Genomic DNA, 23,004 nt, shown 5'->3' with positions numbered 1-23,004 from the left:
CAACCCCAGTGCATTCCCTCCCAGAGGATGGCTCCCCTCCAGAAGACATGAGGAAACCATAATGCCCCACATTTTCACTAAGTGTTGTGCTCAAGCACATTTATTCAATAATTACCTTTTTTCTTTTACTCTTTGAAAACTGCTGTTTAAAAATATATCTGAATTGTAGGAATCGGATGTGGGCCTATCTAGGACCCTGAGACCTAATCATGAATATTTGAGCTGAAAAGAAGCTCTTAAAAGGTCAGAGCCAAAGGACGTGGGGGCAGCCATCATGCAGGGTGCGTTTGCCTCCACCTGCTGAACTCCATGACTGATGGGTTTGTGTGGATGCCTTCCTGCCACGCTTCCTTCCGGAGCTCCTTGCCATTGCATTCTGTCCTCCTGATATACATGACAACTTCTAGGAAAATGTTTTCCTGGCATCCCTGATACCCTCTCTAACCCTCTCGCTTACCCTCATGTGTGAATCTACAACCATAATGAATACGAAAACATATTCCAGGGGGCATTGCGGCTCCTCTGCTGGTTCTGGCTCCAGAGCAAGTGTTTGACCTGCAGAATGAAAACTTTACTACTTTACAGTCTTATGTCATTTTTTGTATGGTTTTTCCATGCACTATGGCCATTTTGAAAGTTCAAATCAGTCTTCAGATTCACAGAGGATGGCTGGCCATGTGTGCAAATAATTTTTAAGTGTTTACCGCGGTCAGTTTCAAAAGAGGGGCTCTGAAGACAATGAGCAGGGAAGTTGTCAGCTCAAGCATCATCCTCTGTGAAGTCTTCCTGCCCACCCTCTTGTCTCCCCAAGTGGGACTGAAGTCGCCTCCCTGGTGCCCCACTGCCCCTCCATTCACATCTGTCATGGCCGTTAGCGGTTAGCCTGGGCTTTCCTCCTCTAGACTGCAAGATCTCTGAGAAGAAAAATGTCTCATGTGTTTTTGTAGCCCTGGTGTATAACCCACATCTAGCAAGTAATAATGTATGTACATCTGTATATGTAAAACATTTCTTTATGTGTTTGTTTATATGTATATGTATTATATATACATATGTTAATATTCTTTTATGTTAACATACATGACATATATGTAATTTCTTGACTGTCACTGTAAGTACTTTTAAATACATTATCTTATTTAACCCTCAAAACAACCTTACAAGGGAGATGCTATTAGAACCCATTTTACAGATAAGGAAGGAAAGACATGGAAAGGTTAAATAAATTATCCCAGGTCACACAATTCATAAGTGAGGGATTCATATTTGTTGTTGTTTTTTTTTTTTTTAAGAGTGAGAGCAAGCAGGGAAGGGACAGAGGGAGAAAGAGAATCTTAAGCAGCCTCCATGCTCAGCACAGAGCACAGAGCCTGATGTGGGGCTCAATCCCATGACCTTGAGATCATGACCTGAGCTGAGATCGGGAGTCAGTCGATTAACTGACTGAGCCACCCGGGCGCCCCACGGGGCTCATCTTTGAATTCAGAGTTGACAACATGTGTGTTTTTAACCACTTGGCTACAAGAGCTGCCACCACAATTTACTTAGCGTCTGCCTTTTGCACCTGTGTCTCGTACTTCACGGTCACTATTTCATTTATGTCACAAAGGATCACAATGAAGTGTGGCTCTCCCTTTAAAGTTGTAAAAGCTGAGGCCCAGGGAGCTTATGTAACTCACCCAAAGTTGCAAGGTTCATAGGCAGTAAATCCAGTCTTCAACCTGGCATTGCCCCCCACTGCCCCCCCCCCACACACACACCACCAATCGCCTGAGTCCTGGGAGAACTGGGGACGGCCCTGTGTAAATGTGACTAATGAGAAGAAAAGATGACAGTTACGCTGACCTATTTCTGTTTTCAGGTTCAGTCATTTTTAACATCGCTTGATGGAGAGAAGCTGGAACTCTTAAAAAACGACCTAATTTCCATTAAAGACATCTTTGCAGCCAAAGAATTGGAGAATGAAGAGAATCAAGAAGAACAAGGTAAAGGAAAATAACCGGTTAAACAGCAAAACAAAGTGTTGGTATGATCCTTCAGAAACGGCTGTTAATAAACGCAGCCCTTTGAACAGGGAATGATTTAATGCAAGTGCCCCTCCTCCTCGTTTCCAGAACACTCTGTACATCTGCTCTTGTTACAGGAGCTGGTCACATTGATCTGTAGGGCGGGAACTCCTGACTGACGCATCTTCATTTCTCTGGTGGGCAGCACAGTTCCTGACAGATCACGGCGCACAGTAAACGCGAATGGTCACATGGACCAAGAACGCAGTGCCCTGAGCAGGGCCCTGATGACTGGAGTTTATGCTCTGATATCTAATTTCGTATCTGCATGCAGTGGGCAGGGCTTTTCATAGATTTCTTCTTGTATTTTTCTTTTCTTTCTTTCTTTCTTTTTTTTTTTTTAAGAATTTATTTATTTTGGAGGGGCAGAGAGAGAGAGGGAGAGATGAGCGTAGAGCCCAACGTGGGGCTCAATCTCACAACCCTATCATTACTTGAGCTGAAATCAAGAGTCGGACACTTAACCAGCTGAGCCACCCAGGCACTGCCTGAGAGTAATTTCTTACTGAGGTCATCACCTAGCACTGCAACCACAGTTGTTCAGGTTATGCTAACAGGCAACCATGGCCACACAGGCTGACTTCTCCCGGGACTCTCTCAAGGTCTCATTTGAAACATTTCCGCCATTTACTGGCTGCATGGCCTTGAACAAGTTAGGTAACCTTTCTGAAACTCGTTATCTTCACCTGCTAAATGGAGACAATTATACAGATTCCCAAGGGCTGTTGTAAGGCTCAAGTTAGAGAATATATGTAAAAATATTTATTACAGAGCCTGGCACACAGAACTGCTCAAAAACATTAGCTGGTATTGTTATTTAAAGTGCTAAAACAATGCCGGGACAATAGTAAAGGTACAATCAATTGTAGCTTTTATTTATGATTGTATTTGTTATTACCCACACAGCATAGCGATCATGTGCCTTCATACCCATCAAAGAGCCGGAAGTGTTCTGTGCCCGGGTGTGTTACCTACCTTTAATCAAGGCTCAAGCATGAGAGCCAAGCACTTCAGCCTCGTTGCTCAGGGCAAGATTATTCTAGGCATTTGCAAACCTAGTTAAATACCATCTCCCACTTTAGTCCTTCATAGAGACCTTATGTGCCTTCAGTTTAATGAGGTTTATGCTCATTGCATCAAAATAGAAGACTCAGTTATACAGAACAATAGAAAGAAGTCAATATCAAAGAGACTGTTGGAGAAGAATGTTTTTGAGATTTGTGTGTTTCTACAAAAGTCACAAAGAATGACAGCCTTGTCTTTGCTTTAATAATGAGAAACTAAGACACTAGCTGTCAAAGTTCACGCACATGGTATTATGGGCCCAAGATGAACCAATAGGGATGCCTGTTTTCCAGAGTAACAATCACCAGAAAGATCCACATTATTTCTCTTTGGTTTCATGATGCCTAAGGTAGACCTTGATCCTAATGGGGGAGTCATTGAGAACGACAAAAAGAAGATCCCAGATTTCCCCTAATGTCGGTACTGTTGCCAGTGCAACTTAAAGCAGCCCTGCATCCCCAACTAGGGTAATTTCTTAGAGAGGAACCTTGGTTCAATACTGTTAATACTGTTAATGCTACCATATATGATGTGTTTCAGTCAATACAGAGCTTTAGTAAATTGGGCTTTTTTCATATGACAAAAACAAAAAACAAAAATTGAAGTCCTGGACAGCATGCTTAAGAAATGGTAGACTTTCTCTCCTTAAGTGACAGAACCCTATTACCGCCCATAATATATCCATTTTCCCAAAGGGCATCTCCAGATTATCAAAACACTATTAATTTTAATTAATTTAATAGATAAATGTAAAACATGTAAAGAAAAACTGGGAGAAAAGAGTAGCGGGGTTGCCGTTAAATCAATCCAGTTATGATGGAGCATGACAACTCCATAGAGGTGGACAGATTATCTAAAAGCTGTAAGGAGTTATCTCATCAGTGGGGGTGAGTGGACGAGCCAGGAAGAACACTCTGAGAGAAACCAGAGCATTTGCATCCATTTTTTTTTTCTTGTAATCATTTACATTCCTAAAGGCCCCTTAACATGTAAATAATTTATTTGCAAGTCTTGGAAAATATAACAAATTGTCGTTTTCAGCTAAACTCAACATCAGGCTCCTCTGCCTTTGATAATATTAGCTAATGATTTGCAAGATTGTCTTTCCAGCAGTGTGTAATTTTATCACACTACTATAGGTCTCTAATTTGGTTTACCACTGTCGTGAAGAGGTTCTAAAAGGCCATTTTCTATTTTTACCGCTTCAGTGAAGATCTTGACCACATGCACGAACCAAGAGTTGTAGTAATAGATATTCTTTGTTGCAACAGTATTGATCATCTGTTTTTATCTACTTCTGTTTTTCTCTACTTCCATTTTTTCTCTGTGGCTTTTTTTCCCCTAAGATATCTGCTAAAAGTTATTGGTATCTTTTTCTGTTGTATAGAACAAATGCACATGTACAAGCTGGAGAGGGGTACCTGGGTGGCTCAGTCAGTTAAGCATTTGACTCTTGATCTCAGCTCAGGTCTTAATCTCAGTGTCGTGAGTTTAAGCCCCGCACTGGGCTCCATGCTAGGTGTGGAGCCTGCTTCTAAAAAAAAAAAAAAAAAATTGGAGCTACACAAAGTATTTGCATCCTAATTTAGCATTGATGACTCCCAAATATTTTTGATCTCCCTATGTTTTTTTTTAATGTTTATTTATTTATTTTGAGAGAGAGAGAGAGAGAGAGCAGGGGAGGGGCAGAGAGAGAGGGAGAAAGAGAATCCCAAGCAGGCACTGTGCTGTCTGCACAGAGCCCAATGCAGGGCTTGATCCCATGAACCATGGAATCATGACCTGAGCCAAAATCGAGGTTGGATATTCAACCGACTAAGCCACCCAAACACCCCAATCTCCCTATGTTTCTATCTTTGTAGCACGTAACAACATAGTTGATAAAATCTTAGTGTTTACAAATACTTTCACATTTGTTACATTATTTGATCTTTACAACAGTGCTGCAGCAGAGATGGACGGGTTTTTTTATCTAAATTTAGAGGAGGGTATGGAAGCCAAGAAGACCCATGACTAGCCCCAGGCCATATATTCTCTAAATGCAGGAGCTGGGGTAGAACCCATGCCTTCCACAACTAAGTCCAGGGCTCTAACTTCCCTGCATCATTGCCTCACACAGAACAAGAAGTGAGAAGAACCAGGCAGTTTGACAATGAGCCCTTGCTGATGCTGCACAGATGTGTGCCTGCCCCTCTTACTTTGCCTACGTAGGGAGGGTGAGACCAAGACCCCTGCCCAGCAGAGAGAATCTCAGCTTTGTCTCTGTCTCCCTAGCCCTTCATCTCTCCTTTCTTGCAAGTAGCTAATGAGAAGGCATTAGGTTGAAGACTAGGTTCAGGTAATCACCTCCTCCAGGAAGCCTTCTTAATACCCCTCTCAGGGCAAGATTTGGTGCTGTAAAAGCCTTCTCAATCAGTGCGCTTACCTCTTCGGGTTAGAACAATGCTTGTGTCAGCTTCATCCTGAACAAAGACAGCCATCTCTCTCTCTCTCTCTCTCTCTCTCTCTCTCTCTCTCTCTCTCTCTCTCCCGCCAAGGTACACACCTCCCTGCCCCTGCTGCAGCCACCCTGGCCTCCTTGCTGTCCCTGTGCAAGCCGGGCACACTCCTTCTTGGACTTTGTGTTGGTGGTGTCTCTGCCTGGAGATCTCTTCCCGTGCCCCATCTGGTGTTGCTCACCATCTCCTCCTCTGTCATTACTCAAATGGCACCTTCTCAGCTGCCCTCTCACTTCCCGACTGCCAGCCACCCCCATTCCTCTTCCTTGGTTTATACTTCATAAAACTTTCCACCTGACACATATGTTTTACCTCTCTATTTTGTTCATGAATCTGTCTCTCCCCTGAGAATATATGAACTCGGGTGATGATAAACTGATCAAGCCAAATGTTTTAAACAAAGACATACAAGTTACTCCGGCTGTCTTCACGAGCTGCTAATTAGCCATTTTGTCTATAAAACAGCAAAGGGCACATGCACACAAGTATTAGATACAGTTTTTCTCACATAGCTTAGTTCTCCCTGAAGGTAATGCCTTTCCCCACTGACACAAACCAGAGGATTTTCTACTCAGAGGGTTTTGAGATCATGTAATCAGGCCAGATTAATGATGTTTTTATTCTCCCCCAAACTGGTGGTAAACCCATTGTAGAATCAATTCTTTAGCACTTAGAAAATTTAAATATGGTTTCAATTCATACATATAAATGAGAAAAAGAAGTAAGATTATAACTTGTAAAAAATCGTTTTTATTGGGGCACCTGGGTGGCTCAGTGGGTTAAGCATCTGACTTCAGCTCAGGTCATGACCTTGTGGTTCATAAGCTTGAGCCCCGTGTCGGGCTCTATGCTGGCAGCTCAGAGCCTGGAGCCTGCTTCGGATTCTGTGTTTCCCTCTCTCTCTGCCCCACCCCTGCTCACAATCTGTCTCTGTCTCTCTCAAAAATAAACATTAAAAAATTTTTTTTTAATCTTTTTTATTGGCCCTCAATGACATTAATTTATTTTTATTTGATGGTATATTATACATAACATGATATATGTGATCCATATATTATTCTATATGGTATAGTTTACCACCAAACTGTTTTTTTAATAATACTCAGTTTAGTACCTATTATGTTCCCAGCCACTGTGTTGGATGCTCTGGATTCAGGAATGAGCAAAAACATATACCATGTCTGTCCTTAGGTAGCTCCCATTCTGGAGGGAAGATATACCATTAAGAAGTAGTATAGGACCAACAGGTGTCCTCTGAAACCTTGGGAAATTTCCCGAGAGATACAGTGTAGTTACATCAAGTAGTGTATGACCCACGAGACTAGTTCTGCTTGTTCAGCACTATGACTCTGTGGACAGAAAAGGGTGCCCTGGGTATTATTAGAGTTGCAGTGCTAAGCATAACAATACTCCGGGTCATAAATACAGTGTTGTCCCAGGTCTCTTCCACCATTCGTTTGTTCATTCAGTCATTCTTTCAACAAATAGCTACCGATCACCTATAGCTGTCAACAAGACAGATAGGTCCCTTCCTGCCCTCACGCTGCCTTCAGGTCAGCCTGGGGGCACCCCAGCTACAGCTTTGAGCAACGAGGCTGGGGCAGCCCTCACATGGTGGCAGCCGGCTGCCCGAGCATCGTGGTGCTTGGGAGCGGGCAGCTCATAAGCTGCCCTCTGGCAGCGGGGGAGCAGGCTGCTGCAGCCCTCACTTTCACTTTGACTGCGGGCTGTAAGGTTCAGGGAGCTGCCACATTCTGAAGGAGGAAAAATAAATCACGTTTCTTACTTCTGTCATTTTCTATTTCCAGCCTTAGAAGAAAAGGGAGAAGAATTTGCTAGCATGCTTACAGAGCTTCTCTTTGAATTACATGTTGCAGCCACGCCTGACAAACTCAATAAGGTCAGCACTGTCTAAGTCTCAGTTTTTATTGTTGTTGTTGTTTTTAAAGTTATCGGTTGTAAATTCAAGAGATCCACCTGAAATGGAAAAACCCCAAACCCCAAATGGCACATGGTGATGGGGGGAGGAGAGTATGAGGTCACTAATTAAGATTCCAGGAGGCAACATAATGAAATGCGATGGGAGAGAACATGCTAGACTGTGTCAGGAGACCTGCCTTTTAGTTGCAACTTCACCAGTAATGACCCTGTGACCTTGAACAAGTCACTTCTCCTCAAAATAGAATTGTTTATCAGAGCAGTGGGTATCTTCAGCATAGGGGAGGGAAAAGGGGTACAGAATCACCAAGGGGTTTTTCAAACTCTGTCTCCCCTCCCACGCTGCAGTGATGTGCCAGAATCATGCAGACAGAATCCCCTCAGCCGGGTCAGCCACACGCCCCCTCCCGCACAGAATGCTGGTGCCACGTGGAGTCTAAGAACCATCCAGCTTTTTCAGTCTGGGTTCTTCTAATTGTACCACAGCATGTTTTGCAACTTAGTGTAAGGACTTGCCGTGGAGTTTGTTAATGAAGACACTGCGCATTAAGTACTTAAAACTGTGTTATTTTTCCCATTCTCTTTTTTTCCCTTCTCTTTAGCAAGCAGTAGTTGATGTAGGCCCTCACTTAATCAAGGTGGGTGAGGAAAGGGCAGGATGAGGCAGTGAGGGGGAGACATGAGTAATTTCTTCATCTCAGATAGAGGTCACCGATTCTGGCAGGTCAGTGACTTGAACACAGTGGGAAATTGCCTCATTTATCTCTGTGCAGCACCTGCCACTGCTGTGTGTGTGTGTGTGTGTGTGTGTGTGTGTGTGTGGTGTCTCCAAGGTCCCACTGGCTTGTGGACATAGTCAGCTAAGCTTCAAGATGAGAAGTAAGTTTAACATAAGCTCAGATACAACTTTCACTTAAGCAAACAGCTTTAAACCGTAATGTAAAAACTCGGTGAGTCTGCCCTTTCTAAATTCAGGGAATGACAGATGGGGAAGGGGGGTTGTTCCGCTTGTTCAATTTAGCCATAATTTTTTGGGCTTACAGGTTTCTCAGACTGCGCTCATGTGAGATTAAACTAGTCATGGAGCAGCTCCAGGTCTTTCCAACAGCTCCTCTCCTCCCCCCTTGAGGTCTAATGTCTCCATGACGAGGGAAGAGAGAACAGATCCATCCTTCACCTTCGCTGCATGATACATTACTAGGTTCATGAAACATTAAGGGTTTCATGAGCCCTATCAAATGAGGAAATTTGCTTTAGCAACGACCCTGGCTAAGTCTCTAACCTACATATAAAAAAGTACTGTTATTCTTTTATAGTTGGTCATGAAAAGTGAAAAATATACTATCGGTCTTTCAAGGTGACTGTCCTTTTTATTCTTACCCGTGTATCCTTTCACAGTGTGTTTTAAAAAGGTCCTGCAGTGTTCTCGCCATACTTTCTATTCTGCCCCCTTTTCTTACTTTATATTCACCAGAAAGCACCAACAAGGTGCTTTTAAGGGGACTAAGGAATTGCCTCATCACTTTTTGAATGTACAGAGAATCACCCTTGAAGGTTTAGGGCAACTTTACTGTAGTCTGGGGATTGGAATTTCTTCGTCTCCCAATTTGCATAATAATAAACGAATTGCTTTGGTTGGGGGGCCTTTGCAGGCCATGAAGAAGGCTCATGACTGGGTGGGAAAAGATCAAGCTACCATATCAGTAGATATGGCAGAAGAGGCAGAGGAGAGCACCAAAAAGGAAGAAAAGGAAGAGAAACCAGAAAATCCCGAAGAAGACAAAAAGGAAGAGAGAAGAACTAAGACAGTTGAGGTAAATTTATTTGAGATTACCTAAAGAGCAGTAATATTACCTTTATTTCACTAGTAGCCGAATTTCAAGTGAGGAGAAAGCACTTCGTTTTCATTTGTACCCTGTTTCACATTATAGAAATGTGAGTATTAATGGGATAAACACTAAAATTTCTCGATGCCAAGACAATTCGTGACTTAGCATAGATATTGTAGTTTTTCTCCAGAGATTTACAATGATAATTTAAAGGAAAGAAGATCTTTAAGAACATAGTTGATTTATCATTAGGATAAAACTCCATCTTATATGCAAATTTGTAACTATAAAAGGTCTTTATGCCCCATAAACTAATGAGGTAATTGAAGCTTTTTCCAGAAAAAAACTTCACGGCCATGGTTTCTATTCTATAGTTTAATAAATTTATGTGAGCATAATTTATAACCTGTGTTCAAAAATGAGTTTGCAATAACTTCACTTTTACATTGAATTTTCATTTTAGAGGAAGTAGATTTTAAATTCGATCACTATAAAGAAAAATGTCCAGTGAGGTTGACTTATTCAGCCATTCTTCCACAAGCATTTTTGAGCAGCTGCCTGTTGTGTGCCCAGAACTGCTCTAAGAACTAGGGACACAGATGTAAGTGTTGCCGTGTCGCTGGGGACCCAGCAACACCTCCACGTTATGGCAGCCTTTCTACTTAGAAAAGTCTCCAATACACCCATTCACCTTTGGGTAAACTTGTCAGGCCATTTTTTCCCCAAGAAACATATATATATATTTTTTACAAGTTTATATATGTATGTGTGTGTGTGTATATATATGTATATACATATATATATACATATACATATGTATATTATATATACATATATATAATACATTATATATTATACATTATATATATATATATATATATATATATATATATATATAAACTTGTCAGGCCATTTTTCCCCAATACAATACATTATATATTATACATTATATATATATATATATAAACTTGTCAGGCCATTTTCCCCAAGAGTTTTATATATATATTATATATATATTATATTATATATTATATATATTATATATTATTATATATATTATATATATTATATATTAATATATAATATATAATATTTTATATATAATATTATATATTATTATATAATGTAATATATATTATTATATATAATATATATTATATATATTATATATATATGGAAAAAATTATATATATAATTTTTTTTTTCATTATAGGGTTGTTGTTGTTTTAATTAAACTCTACCCCCCCCCCCATTGTGGGTCTTGAACTCATGACTCAGAGGTCAAGAATCGCATGCTCTACCAACTGAGCCAGCCGGGCCCCCCACATTATAGGATTTTCAACAAAGCTTCTGCTCCATGAATAATTTTCTTACTTGCGTTTATCTGTTTCAGGAAGTATACATGCTGTCCATCGAAAGTCTGGCAGAAGTAACAGCACGTTGCATTGAGCAGCTGCATAAAGTAGCAGAGTTAGTTCTTCATGGGCAGGAAGAGGAAAAACCAGCTCAGGACCAAGCAAGAGTTCTGATAAAGTAAATGTTACTTTTAATTCTTATTTTTCCAATTTTACATGTATGTGCCATTCAGATACACACCCATAGAGGCATACACACACCCTAGGCTACTAAAGATTTAAATTATAAGGCAACTAATTCTATTGTTCCGTGGTCATCTTTCAAAATAGACTCTCTTAAGAATCACAAGATTCTTTGCTGAATCATGTTAACAAGCATAAGAACAATTAAGTAGACATTCTAGGGATTATTTATGAAGAGATTTAAGGAAAGAAACACTAAATCATTCAAGAATAAGTGTTTATTTTAATAGATCAAAGTCTTAAAAGTACAGACCTTTGAGGATAATTGCATTTTTAACGTACCATAAGAATAGAGAAAGGACACCTTGATGCAGCTTCTCAGCTAGCTTCCCAAAGATATTCAAATGCACCCCCATGGTTCCTAGCGACTTATACCAGCTCTGCATATTCTGAATTCTGGCAGTGATGGTTGTTGATGCAAGCCAGTTTCCTGTGGATTGCATGTGTGTGCATATGTGCTATCATATGTTACAGTCTTCCAACAAATAGTAGCTATTATTATTAGTTTATCTAGTGGAATAAAATGTAACCGTATGCACATGAAAATCGTTGGTATGGAGCTGAAAAACAAGCCATCAGCTTTTACCTGCATGTCTATATGCCGTAGTGTGGAAAATTAGCACAGATCCAACACCTTCTCATTACTACACAGACACAGGAGCCGAAATAAGAGCCTCCTAAAAATACACAGGTACACAACACACACATCTCAATACACTCATTCACTTTGCTAGCTAACTAGTCTTTGCTTATTACTGTATTTGGCATTGTAGGTGGGGAGCAAATGTTTAGTCAGAGAACTTTCCAAAAAGTCGACATTAGCATCTTTGTACTACTAGTAGCATTTTTCCTCACTTGTAAGGAGGTGTCATCTAGTCTAGATTTTCCTATCTAAACATGTGAAAATGAAAGGTGATCTAAGAACCACACAATCCTGCACGTAATAGGCTTAGGAAGAATATGTAGTTACCTCAGTCTATAGAAGGAAGAGGAAAGGGAAAAATAGGAAATGTTTAAAATATTGAGGAAGACATCGAAGTGGTATTTTATATTTGTGGTGTTTGTTTGTAAAGGGAGAGTGTTCACAAGTCCCTAAGTATGTATAGCAGGACCTTATTCTTAGCATCTCTGATTTCCAGTCCAGATTATCCCGACCTTACCAAGCTGTACCAAGCGAAAGGTCGTAAGGCCTCACATGTGTCTGTACAAGTGCCTTTCCACCCACCTGCCCAAGGCCATAGACAAAATGGCTCTGGGCTATCCCCGGACCTTTCTTCTGACCCTTTCTGCAGATAAGTTTTGCATGGATGGATGGAATGGTAGGCAGATAGATATAGCTCAACAAACATAAATACATAGCTTAGAACCCCTATTTATCAAAACCAAGCTCACTGCTCCTGACTTCACTAGATCTTAACATGTAAGAGTCTTAACTTGGAGTTAGTATTTTTCTAATAGCATTTTAACCACTATTCATAAGAGTCGTATATACTAGTTATAGAAGGAAATAGATAATATTCACATTGTTAGGTTAATTGGATTGTTTTTGGTTTTTGTCATCATCTGTGATGTTATGACAAATGTTGCTTTGTTAAATATTTGTGCCCGTCTAGCATTATTTTCCTGAGGTAAAGTCCTAGTAGTCAAATGGCTAGAATAAACTTGGGGTTTTGATAGAAGTCTTTAAAAACAGATTTTATAGGGACGCCTGGGTGGCTCAGTCAGTTAAGCGTCTGACTACGGCTCAAGTCATGATCTCACAGCTTGTGAGTTTGAGCCCCACGTCGGACTCTGTGCTGACAGCTCAGAGCCTGGAGCCTGCTTCGGATTCTGTGTCTCCCTCTCTCTCTGCCCCTCCCTGCTCATGTACTGTCTCTCTCTCTCTCTCTCAAAAATAAATAAAAACATTAAAAATTTTTAATAAATAAAAACAGATTTTATAGGATCTTTATTATGAGGTACGTAATAAAAACTTAATCAAGAAATTAAGAGACATCTGAATTTGAATTCCAGCTCTATCACTTATTACTGCATGTCCTAAGCAAGTTACTTAATCTCCTTGGGGCACCTGGCTGGCTCAGTCAGTAGAGCATGCAACTGTTGATCTCCAGGTCATGAGTTCAAGACCCAAGTTGCGTGTGGAGCCTACTTCAAAAAAAAAGTTACTTAACCTTCTTAAGCACCAGTTTCACCATCTATAAAATGGGGATATTAATGTAATCTTTAAGATCACTATGAGGATTAAATATGATTATGCATATAAAAACACTTAATGAATGCTCATTATTATTTCAAAATGACCAAAAAGCTAGAGAAAAGCCACTTGGCAAGAAGCTTATACCCCTAAACCTATGGAGCTCAAGCCTCAAATTCTCCTGCATATGCTTTTGATTCTAAAATGAGGTAGGGTGAGGGTGCCTGAGTGGCTCAGTTGGTTAAGTATCCAACTCTTGATTTCAGCTCAGGTCATGAGCTCAGGGCTGTGAGTTAAAGCTTTGAACTGGGCTCTGCACTGAGCTGTGAAGTCCACTGGGAAGAAGGGAGGGAGGAAGAAGGAAAAGGAGAGACAGAGGAAGGGAGGGAGGAAGAAAGAGATAGGGTGATTATTCATTAATTATGCATGCAGAGAAAAACCAGGATTAGATTAAACTATGATTGTGAACCATGAAAGATTATTGAGGGAAACATTTCTGCAGAGCATCTTCAAACTTGTGTGTGTTCTTTTCAATGAATATGGTATCAGTATCAGTAATTTTCTTGATTTTTAAATTATTTTATCTTATGGAAAATCCCCCCAAACCTCCTATTTTCTTGCAGATTAACTACTGCAATGTGTAAAGAAGTGGCCTCCTTATCAAAGAAGTTTACGAATTCTTTAACCACTGTTGGGGTAAGTTTATCATAGTGATTTTTTTTTCACCTGTTTTGGGAGATGAGCCTATGAGGAGCTGTGAGAAGTGCAGTGCCTTCTTTGTTGGCTCCGTAAAACAGAAGCAGCGCCATGATGTTTACTAAAACCAGGCCAGGAGCACCTTCTGTTAGAACAGGTAACTTAGGGCTCTCATCTGACTGGGTTCTATCCTGATGCTGCCATCTCTGACTTACAAGGTATTAAGTGGGTCTTGAAACATCTCTGGGCCTCATTTCCTCTATTTGTTTAAAAAGAAGTCAAATAGGGGCGCCTGGGTGGCTCGGTTGGTTAAGCGTCCGACTTCGGCTCAGGTCATGATCTCACAGTCCGTGAGTTCGAGCCCCGCGTCGGGCTCTGTGCTGACAGCTCAGAGCCTGGAGCCTGTTTCAGATTCTGTGTCTCCCTCTCTCTCTGCCCCTCCCCTGTTCATGCTCTGCCTCTCTCTGTCTCAAAAATAAATAAACGTTAAAAAAAAAAATTAAAAAAAAAAAAGTCAAATAAAGGTTCCTTTCATTGCTTAATACTTGTGATATATAATTCTTTCTATGTATCTATCTATCTATCTATCTATCTATCTATCTATCCTATGAAAATAATTTTGAATACTCACATTCACTATTACCCTCAGAACCTGTTGTTTATGCCACCCACTGTGAGAGGTTTCCTTATTATTACTCTTCAACTTTAACCAAAAGAAAAAAATTCTACCTGTTGGCATAAGTGTTTCTATTCTCAAGGTAACAAGTTTGAAAGGTTTGGCGTTTGGAGGTGTGGCTTCTGGTTATTTTCTTCAGAAGCCAGTCACATTATATAACCCTACCTTAGTGGGATTGGGAAGACAAGTGGTAAATATTCCTTTTTAACCTTTCTCTTTTTTAAAAAATGTTTCTCCTTTTAAAAAAAAAAACGTTTTTTAATGTTTATTTATTTTTGAGAGGGAGAGAAACAGAACTGAGCAGGGGAGGGGCAGAGAGAGAGGTAGACAGAATCTGAAGCAGGCTCCAGGTGCTGAGCTGTCAGCACAGAGCTTGATGCAGACAGAGCTCCAACTCAGGAACTCATGAACTGTGAGATCATGACCTGAGCTGACATTGGATGCTTAACCTCTGAGCCACCCAGGCATTCCCCTCCTCCACTTTAATCTTTCTACTTTTTCTTTTAAGACCCTGGATTCAAGGGCAGATGATTCTTGCCATGAGAAACAGCAAATTTTATTTCCTTTTTTTTGTTAGGGTGTTTTTTGGTTGCAAATGTGTTAGTTTTCCAGGGTTGCCATAATGGGTACCGTGCAAAGGGGGGGCTTAAACAAGAGAAATTTATTGTCTCACAGTTCTGGAGACCGGAAGTCTAAAACCAAGGTGTCAGCAGGGACATGCCCTCTCAAGAAGCCTCTAGAGGAGAATCCTTCCTTGCCTTTTCCAGCCGCTATAGCCCCAGGCATTCTTTGGCTCATGGCAGTGTAACTATAATCTCTTTCTCTGCCTTCACATCATCCTCTCTCTGTGTATTTCTGTGTCCAGATTTCTCTCTCCTTATAAGGACACCATTCATATTCGATTAGGGTATGACCGGTGGGACCTCATCTTAACTTATTACATCTGCAATGACCCTATCTCCAAGTAAGGTCACATTCTGATGTCTTGGAGGTTGGGATTTCAATATATCTTTCAGGGAGTACATAATTCAATCTATAACAGGAAGTGACAGAAACAAGCTGTACGTAATCTAGACAGAAAAGGGACTTTATTAAAGGCAGTAGAGGAATGTGAGCAGCTGTGGGGATCCAGCACCAGAATATGTATTCCCTCTCTCTCCAAAGCATTGCCATTAATGTGACTCAATTGTAGAATTTCCCAGACCCCATGTCTCTCCATTCAGATTCTGAGTTCCTGGGTGAGACTACTGAAAGGCTCATCAGTGGGTCACATGTCCACTTGGTATCACCCGTAGTGACTGGGGACGGGATCATATCATGCAGACCTACCTGGCTGCTGGGGTGCACTTTCCCCCACCCTGCTACCCACCGAGGCCAAGGTCAGTTCTCAAAAGAAGTGGAAATGATTGCGGACCTGTCAGGAAATGTGTGTTTCCCACACTTCTGTAAGCGACTCGATTAATCAGGGATGAACTACATACCACCTATCCATTCTGTTGTCGAGGAATCTGGTTTGTTTCTCCTATTTTGTAAAACATCAACCCTTATACTTGTATAATTTGGGGGCTTCCACAATAAGAGCTTCTGTATGTAGACAGAGTGAAGAGGGAGACAGAAGTTCATTGATATGATAGGCTTGATGAAATGCACGTGTGTGCTCGGTGTTGTCTGAGTGACAGACACCCAGGGACTTTGGTGTAACTGCCAGATTCACAGAGAGGTGTGAGGTCCTAATCAGGATGACATGGCCTCGGCAACTCAGCTTCCCAAAGCTTCTGACTCTTTCCCCAGCTCACTAGGTGGGAAACTGAGGCCCAAAGGGGTGAGACAGATGGCCAACTGTTTCTCTATGGCTGCCTACTGATGAGGATATATGTGTCTGTACGTGTGTGTGTGTGTGTGTGTGTGTGTAGTATATTGTATATGATTCACATTAAACATTCACTTGTTTACATTAGTGGGTAATATTCACAGCACTGCTTCCCATTTCTCTTGACATGCCATCTTCTAGTACAGTGCTTCTCAAATCTTAATGGGAAGGCAGATCACCTAGAGAACTTTTCAAAATGCAGGTTCTGAGTCAGTAGACCGGGGATGAGGACTGAGTTTCTGCATATCTAATAAACTCTCAGATGAGAACAATGTTCCTGATTCACAGTGTACATTTTGAGCAGCAAGGCTCTAGCTATTGGGTATGTACTTGAACGTATACATATGTACACACATATATGCACATGTGTACAAATGTTTACATGCGCAAAATCAAGAAGACACACGTTACCACTTTGGAGAAGGAAAAAGCTAAAGCTGAGTTTACTGAAATGCCGTCCCATCCCAACACTACCCCTGATCTTGTGCTAAGATGAATCATTTATATCAAGTTTCTGTTTTCTAAAACAGCCGTTATTCATAACTTGAAGTTAATGAGTGCGTATTGCTCTCCAGACTCCATTTAAATTGCTTGCACATCTCATTGATTCTGAAAGCCAATGTCATTTTATTGCCCTCGTTTTGATTATATTTTAGAGGTTTATTGATAATCAAATAAACATGAAAGCAAATACCATAATGGATTTTCTGGTTAGTTACTAAAACAACTGGGGTTTTAAGGAGTTTTTCCCCAAGACTCCATTATGGTCTCCCCAGTAAGACATTACTTTGCCCTCAGTAAAGTAGTGTCAATGACAGTGGGCTGCTCTGGAAAGATCTATCTCATTTATATATTTTTGTTTACCATAAAGTCATCTGGATACAGTAAGGAAAACCAGCCTATTAAGATTGCCCTCTGTCTTTCCAGTCCCTTTAGTTATTCATTGTCTAAGAGTAAAGTGAACAGTTAGATAGAGAAGCCTGTTGATTGATAGACCAATAGTGGAAATAATGATGCTAACTAATACTAGCTCTCATTTTTTGAACACCTACTTATTATCAGGCTCTGTATTGTGTGTGCTTTACATATATTCATATTTTGCAAAATGGAATCTCCAGATCTGTCTGTAAGTTATACTTAAGAATGTGTTAATTTTCTACTAATCTGGAAGACGCACTCTGTAACCAAAGACCCGTGTTTGCACTTAAAAGAAAGAAAATAAGTCTAGACCAGAGTCGGCTCTAGGGTAGACTAGTAAGGTGCTTAACTCACCCACAAATGTGAAAGCTTACCTTGCCCCCATGCCTCCCCAAAAAGACAAGGAAACAACTTCAGCCATCTAGATACATATTTTCATGTAAAATTTAAAAAAGCGGGGCACCTGGGTGGCTCAGTCGGTTAAGCATCCGACTTCGGCTCGGGTCATGATCTTGCAGTTTGTGAGTTTGAGCCCTGCATCGGGCTCTGTGCTGACTGCTCAGCCTGGAGCCTGCTTTGGATTCTGTGTTTTTCTCTCTCTCTCTGACCCTCCCATGCTCATGCTGTCTCTCTATCTCTCTCTCTCAAAAATAAATAAATGTAAAAAATTTTTAATCAAAATGAATGCAAAAAGATCATGATGAACCAAATATCAACATTTTAAGTAGAGACAAGATCCAGCCCTATACTTGGGCAACTCAGCCTCACTCACCTCCCCATAATCCCAGACGTGCTACAAACTTTCAATAGTTAAAAAATGTCTGAGCTTAAATTTCTAGCTATGTGACCTTAAACAAGTTACTCAACTTTCCTGATTCCTATTTTCTCATCCTTACTTTAGGTTATCATGGTACCTACCTACCTACCTACCAGGATTTCTGTCAAAATTAAATGAGATTAGATAGAAGCAGCACCTAATGTGAAGTCTGGTCTATAATAAACATTCCACTTCTCCTCTTCCTCTTTAAGAGATCCCTCTACAAAGCCATCATATGACATTTTATGTGGCAAGCTTTATACTATGAGCACCTAATCTGTCAATTTCATCCTTTTGATTCCACAGAGCAACAAGAAGGCTGAGGTTCTTAACCCCATGATCAATAGTGTATTGCTAGAGGTAAGTGGCCCCCAGAGAGAAAGTGCTTCTGAATCAAAGCAAATGTTAGAGCTACTTGTTTTGTTTGTCTTTTTCCCAGGCAGCAAGTGTTATTCCAGTTCTAAATCTTATCATCAACAGTCGCTTTTGAGCACATTTGTGTAGCTCAACCAGCTGTAAACCCTTGGGTGAAGCAACAATACCTAATTTTCAAGAATTCCTGATTATAAAGAGAAACGCTAAGCTTGCACGTTATTTCTGTTGCTGTTTCCTCCAGCAGAAGCACATTTCTGCTGCCAAGTTTGACACCAGATTTAACACTGTGATTATTGGCTGCAATGAGGGATTCTTGCTCAATGGTGATTTTTGTAAAAATGAGCCCTTGTCTCCATTCACGATCACCTTTGGTTTAGCCGGGTCTAAGCTTCAGACTAACAATATTGACAAGTTGACTGTTTAGCCTCTGTCTGTTCAGTGACCAGAGGCACTGTCCTCAGAGATCACTCACTCCCTGGCCTGTCGGCTCACCAGGACCTTGTAACACTGATACGAAGCTGTCCCGATACTGCTGTGGTTTTACCAGAAGCCAGTGACGGAAGAGAGAAGAGGCCCCGGAGGCCACATTCCCGAGTCGTAGTCACGGTGTCCTACCTGTGGCTGGTGGAGGAAAACCTTCCATCAGGGGCCCAGCTATAAGGACCTGGCACATCTATAGCCCCAGGGCACCCAGCTGAAGCCACGGGTGTTAACCAGTTTGAACACGGGCAAATGCATATACAGTAGTTTTTTGTTGTCTGAAGTAGCTGTCAATTGCAGCTTTTGGAAATTACCAAATTCAAGTCAGGGAAGGCTACCTATATATTTATAATGTTTGTAGAAATTGTGCCTTACTGTTAGGGAAAACTACCAAGGTACAAAAGTAACAAAGTGGTGACATCAAGTGTTACCATTTAGGACACAGCCATGCAGTGGGATGAAGTCAACCAGAAGGGACAAGGAGCTATAGGGGCAGGTTCTGGAGGACACAGCTAAGAGGAAAGCCAGGCAGTCAGATGCAGAATATGGAACAAGAAAATGTCTCCCCTGGCCACCCAGAAGGCATCGGCAGATTAATTTACTATGTCAGCCATGAAGAATATGAAGTCAAGTGTTTATTTATTTCCCCGGTGGGAGTTTTCTTATGTTTTAGTGACCTGAAACATTACATAGCCTCTCGACCGACCGCGGTATGCAAGAATACTACAGAGCATTGCTTCACTATATGCTAACTAATTTGGATGTAAATTTTAAAAAATAAAAAATAAAGTTAAAAAAAATTCTTAAAAAAAAACAATACCACAGAACATGAATGGCAACATCAAATATCCAAACCAAGTAGAAGGTACCCATATGCATTCAAGGATTTGCCATGAATGATTACACAGTACTATCTCCAGTTCGCTTTATGTAGCCCATTCCTGTTTATTCATCTCTAGGTTAGGGCAAACTAGAGCTTCCTTCATACTGTGCTTTTGTGTTATTTCAGGACAGTGGGGTTGGTCTGGGAGAGGAATAGGGAAGACTGGATATATTTGGTCATGAATATACACATATCGATGTAGCCTCAAAGTCCATGGAAATGACTTGCCTCATGTGAAGTGAATTCTTCTATTAATATAGGTAATTAAGAGCTGAACGCATTTCATCCAAAGGACTGTGTTTACAATTGCCTTAAGCACCAACATTAAAGGAAAAATATTTTAAAATATTGTGAGGTTTGCAAGGAGGGACCATTATCAAACTGGAAGGATTGTCAAGGTTGAACTCTGCAAACAACCCTTGAGCCACATTTCTCCCTTCTCCCAGGGCTGCAATAGCACGACATACATCCAGGATGCCTTCCAGCTGCTGCTGCCTGTGCTGCAGGTCTCACACATCCAGACCAGTTGTTCAGAAGCACAGCCGTGACCTGGCCAGACTCCCATCTAGTGAAAGAAAAGGCAGGCCACATTGCTCTGTTATATATCAGTGAAGGGGATGTTCTCTGCACATCTGGCCACAGACGCCCCTTTGAGGACTCTACAAGCAATTTTGCACGGACAGTATGGAGAACGCAAGTTGAGAGAGAATATCATTTCTCTTAATGTATATGGTTGTTTTTACAAATAAGTGTATTTCCTTTATGTTAATTTAAGTTTACAAGGCTTTATATTGATAATTTCCTTTAATTTGAAGTTCATTCACCAATATTCATTTCCATTTTCCTGGTCAAGCATGCTATATTTAGAAATTCATGGGTAGATCCTATACTTTTTATTTAATCCTTTAAATTCCTACCTTTAAATGTCCCATTCTTATGGTATTACTTTAAATCAAATCTTATACTGAACTTAGTTTTGTCACATAAATATGGCAAAGATAACACTACTTACAGATATTACCTATTATAGTAAAAGAGAAACCTAAGTATCTCTTTATAGTAATTCATTCTGAAAACAAGCTTTCATTGAACTCCTACTGCGTGCTCACAATAGAAGAACATGATCTGAACCCAGGAAAAGAGTAGTTAGGTACTCTAAGTAATCTTTATGCCCAATGCAGGACTCAGACTCACAACCCCGAGATCAAGTTGCAAGCTCCATCAACTGAGCCAGCCAGGTGCCCCTAGACAGATGCTCTAAAAGAAGATTAATAATAATTCTTAAAATGCTTAAAAATACTAATAAATTTTCCAAACCTTAAGAGGTTTGATGAGCAAGGTAAAACTAGTGTTTTTGTTTTTTTTAATGTTCTGCTCTTCGATGTATTCTTGTATTTTTCCATACTCCTTGGACTTTTTGATCCCAAACTTTATATATGGCGTGAAAATATATATGAAAGGGGGGTACTAAAAGAGTATTCAGTTTAAACTAGACTTTTTGTGACCATAAGTACATGATAGCATAATTACAAAGCCTGGAAATATCCGAATAGAAAATTAAAGGGATTTGAACACAACACACCCCCAGACTGCATCTTTAACTCCGAGTCAAGCTATTGTATAAATACACACATCACACTCCCCAGTGGTAAATACCATCATCGCTTCTAAAGGGCAGAAAATACGGATGTGTGGCTTGACTAAGTGGTAGATTGATCCATGACAGATTTCACTGAAGACCCTGTGGCCAGGAGAGGCATTGTCTGTGAACACTTCTCCTGAGCTCCATACACTCATTCTGGTGGGGGTTCATCCGAGCTCCATCAGCATCCCGACGGGCATTGTCACAAGATGTCTTGCTCCCTGGTTCTCTCTAAGGCAAATGAACCTTGTAGTTTTATAGGGGTGAAAATCCTTTGTTCACATATGCTTTCCCTCCCCTGATAGAGTAGACTGCCTATGTTCCATACAGGCAAAGTAGGAATAGTTTAATATTATCCTATGTCTTATTAGCATTTTACTTGTGTCCTACATTTCATTTTGTGTATCTCCTGAAACAACCAAATAGAAAACATGAGAATAATTATTTACAATCTGGAAAAGAACTCTCTGAGGAATCAATTAAAGATGCTTTTTTTTCTATTGTTTTTTGATTGCCTGAAATGTTTCTGATATTAAGTCTAGAGAAAAATTAACTGCCAAAAATGCAATTACCTCTTCATAAATTTTGTAGGTATTGTGTACAGAGCAGAGGAAAGGACTTAGATTTACGATTTCTCCACAACAGATTTTTTAGCATCAGATGGATTTATAGATGTTAACTGGAAATGTAATAGAAACAAGTAGTTTCAAAGGAACCAGATTCCCAGAAACAGGCTTTAAGCCCAACTTCACCCATATAGTTTATAGAAAAATTTTTAATCACAAAATGAAATAGAAATCTGTAAAAGAATAAAAGAAACAATTGTTCTTTAAAAAGTGGTTGACGTTATTTACATTGCATTTGCATATCTTTTAATGATAAAATATCAAAGGTTGCCAGGTAGAAACATAGGCTGACAGATGATTCCTGGGGCCTAGCTCAATGGTCTGTGAATTACATTATTTAACAGAGAATAATCACTTAAAATATATCCACCCTCCAGGATTGCTCTCTTTCAATACTGTTTTTCATCATCACTTTTAAATAATTGCTTCTTCGCTTTGCTTTAAAACCTAGCAAAGCACAGGATCCAAATCTGGGCAAATGTCAATCAGTTACTGAATGAATGATTTAGCAGGCTTACTTTAGAAGTTTTGTATTCCTTCAATAATCCTTTACATAAATTGGGTTCGTTTCACTCTTTGCAATTACCCTGAACAAGTGTGCCGGTTTTTTTTCTTACATCAAGTGCAAACTAAGTTCCAGTCTAAATAATGAATGTAGTCCTATGCCTGTGCCTTATTAAATAAAAAACATCAAAAGTGTATTTCCAATTCAAAGCAAAATGCATCCAAGAAAAATTGCTTTGGGGTATTGATACATACAGCTCTAAAGGGTAAAAATTGAGCCCCAAATCTTAAAGCAGAGGCGTAAGCTTGAATATTCTATCCCACTGAGG

At 40.2% G+C, this 23,004-nt stretch overlaps 1 protein-coding gene across 6 annotated transcripts in view; it reads left to right on the top strand.

Annotated features, from left to right (window-relative positions):
- Positions 1 to 22,231, top strand: part of FAM114A1 (family with sequence similarity 114 member A1) — a 114,298-nt gene extending 92,067 nt beyond the window's left edge. For all 6 annotated transcript variants that reach the window (XM_042936623.1, XM_042936622.1, XM_042936621.1 and 3 more), the window contains 7 exons: positions 1,862 to 1,985; positions 7,438 to 7,529; positions 9,220 to 9,381; positions 10,790 to 10,929; positions 13,812 to 13,884; positions 18,472 to 18,525; positions 20,350 to 22,231. In XM_042936623.1, the coding sequence (XP_042792557.1) occupies positions 1,862 to 1,985; positions 7,438 to 7,529; positions 9,220 to 9,381; positions 10,790 to 10,929; positions 13,812 to 13,884; positions 18,472 to 18,525; positions 20,350 to 20,451 (747 nt within the window). In that variant the 3' untranslated portion in view covers positions 20,452 to 22,231. The remainder of the gene's footprint in view (positions 1 to 1,861; positions 1,986 to 7,437; positions 7,530 to 9,219; positions 9,382 to 10,789; positions 10,930 to 13,811; positions 13,885 to 18,471; positions 18,526 to 20,349) is intronic.
- Positions 22,232 to 23,004: the final 773 nt, after the last annotated feature.

Source organism: Panthera leo, chromosome B1 (genome assembly GCF_018350215.1).
Source record: "Panthera leo isolate Ple1 chromosome B1, P.leo_Ple1_pat1.1, whole genome shotgun sequence".
In the NCBI taxonomy this organism is placed as follows: domain Eukaryota; kingdom Metazoa; phylum Chordata; class Mammalia; order Carnivora; family Felidae; genus Panthera; species Panthera leo.
The sequence above is the reverse complement of the archived record's forward strand: the minus strand, read 5'-3'. Positions and strand labels throughout refer to the sequence as shown.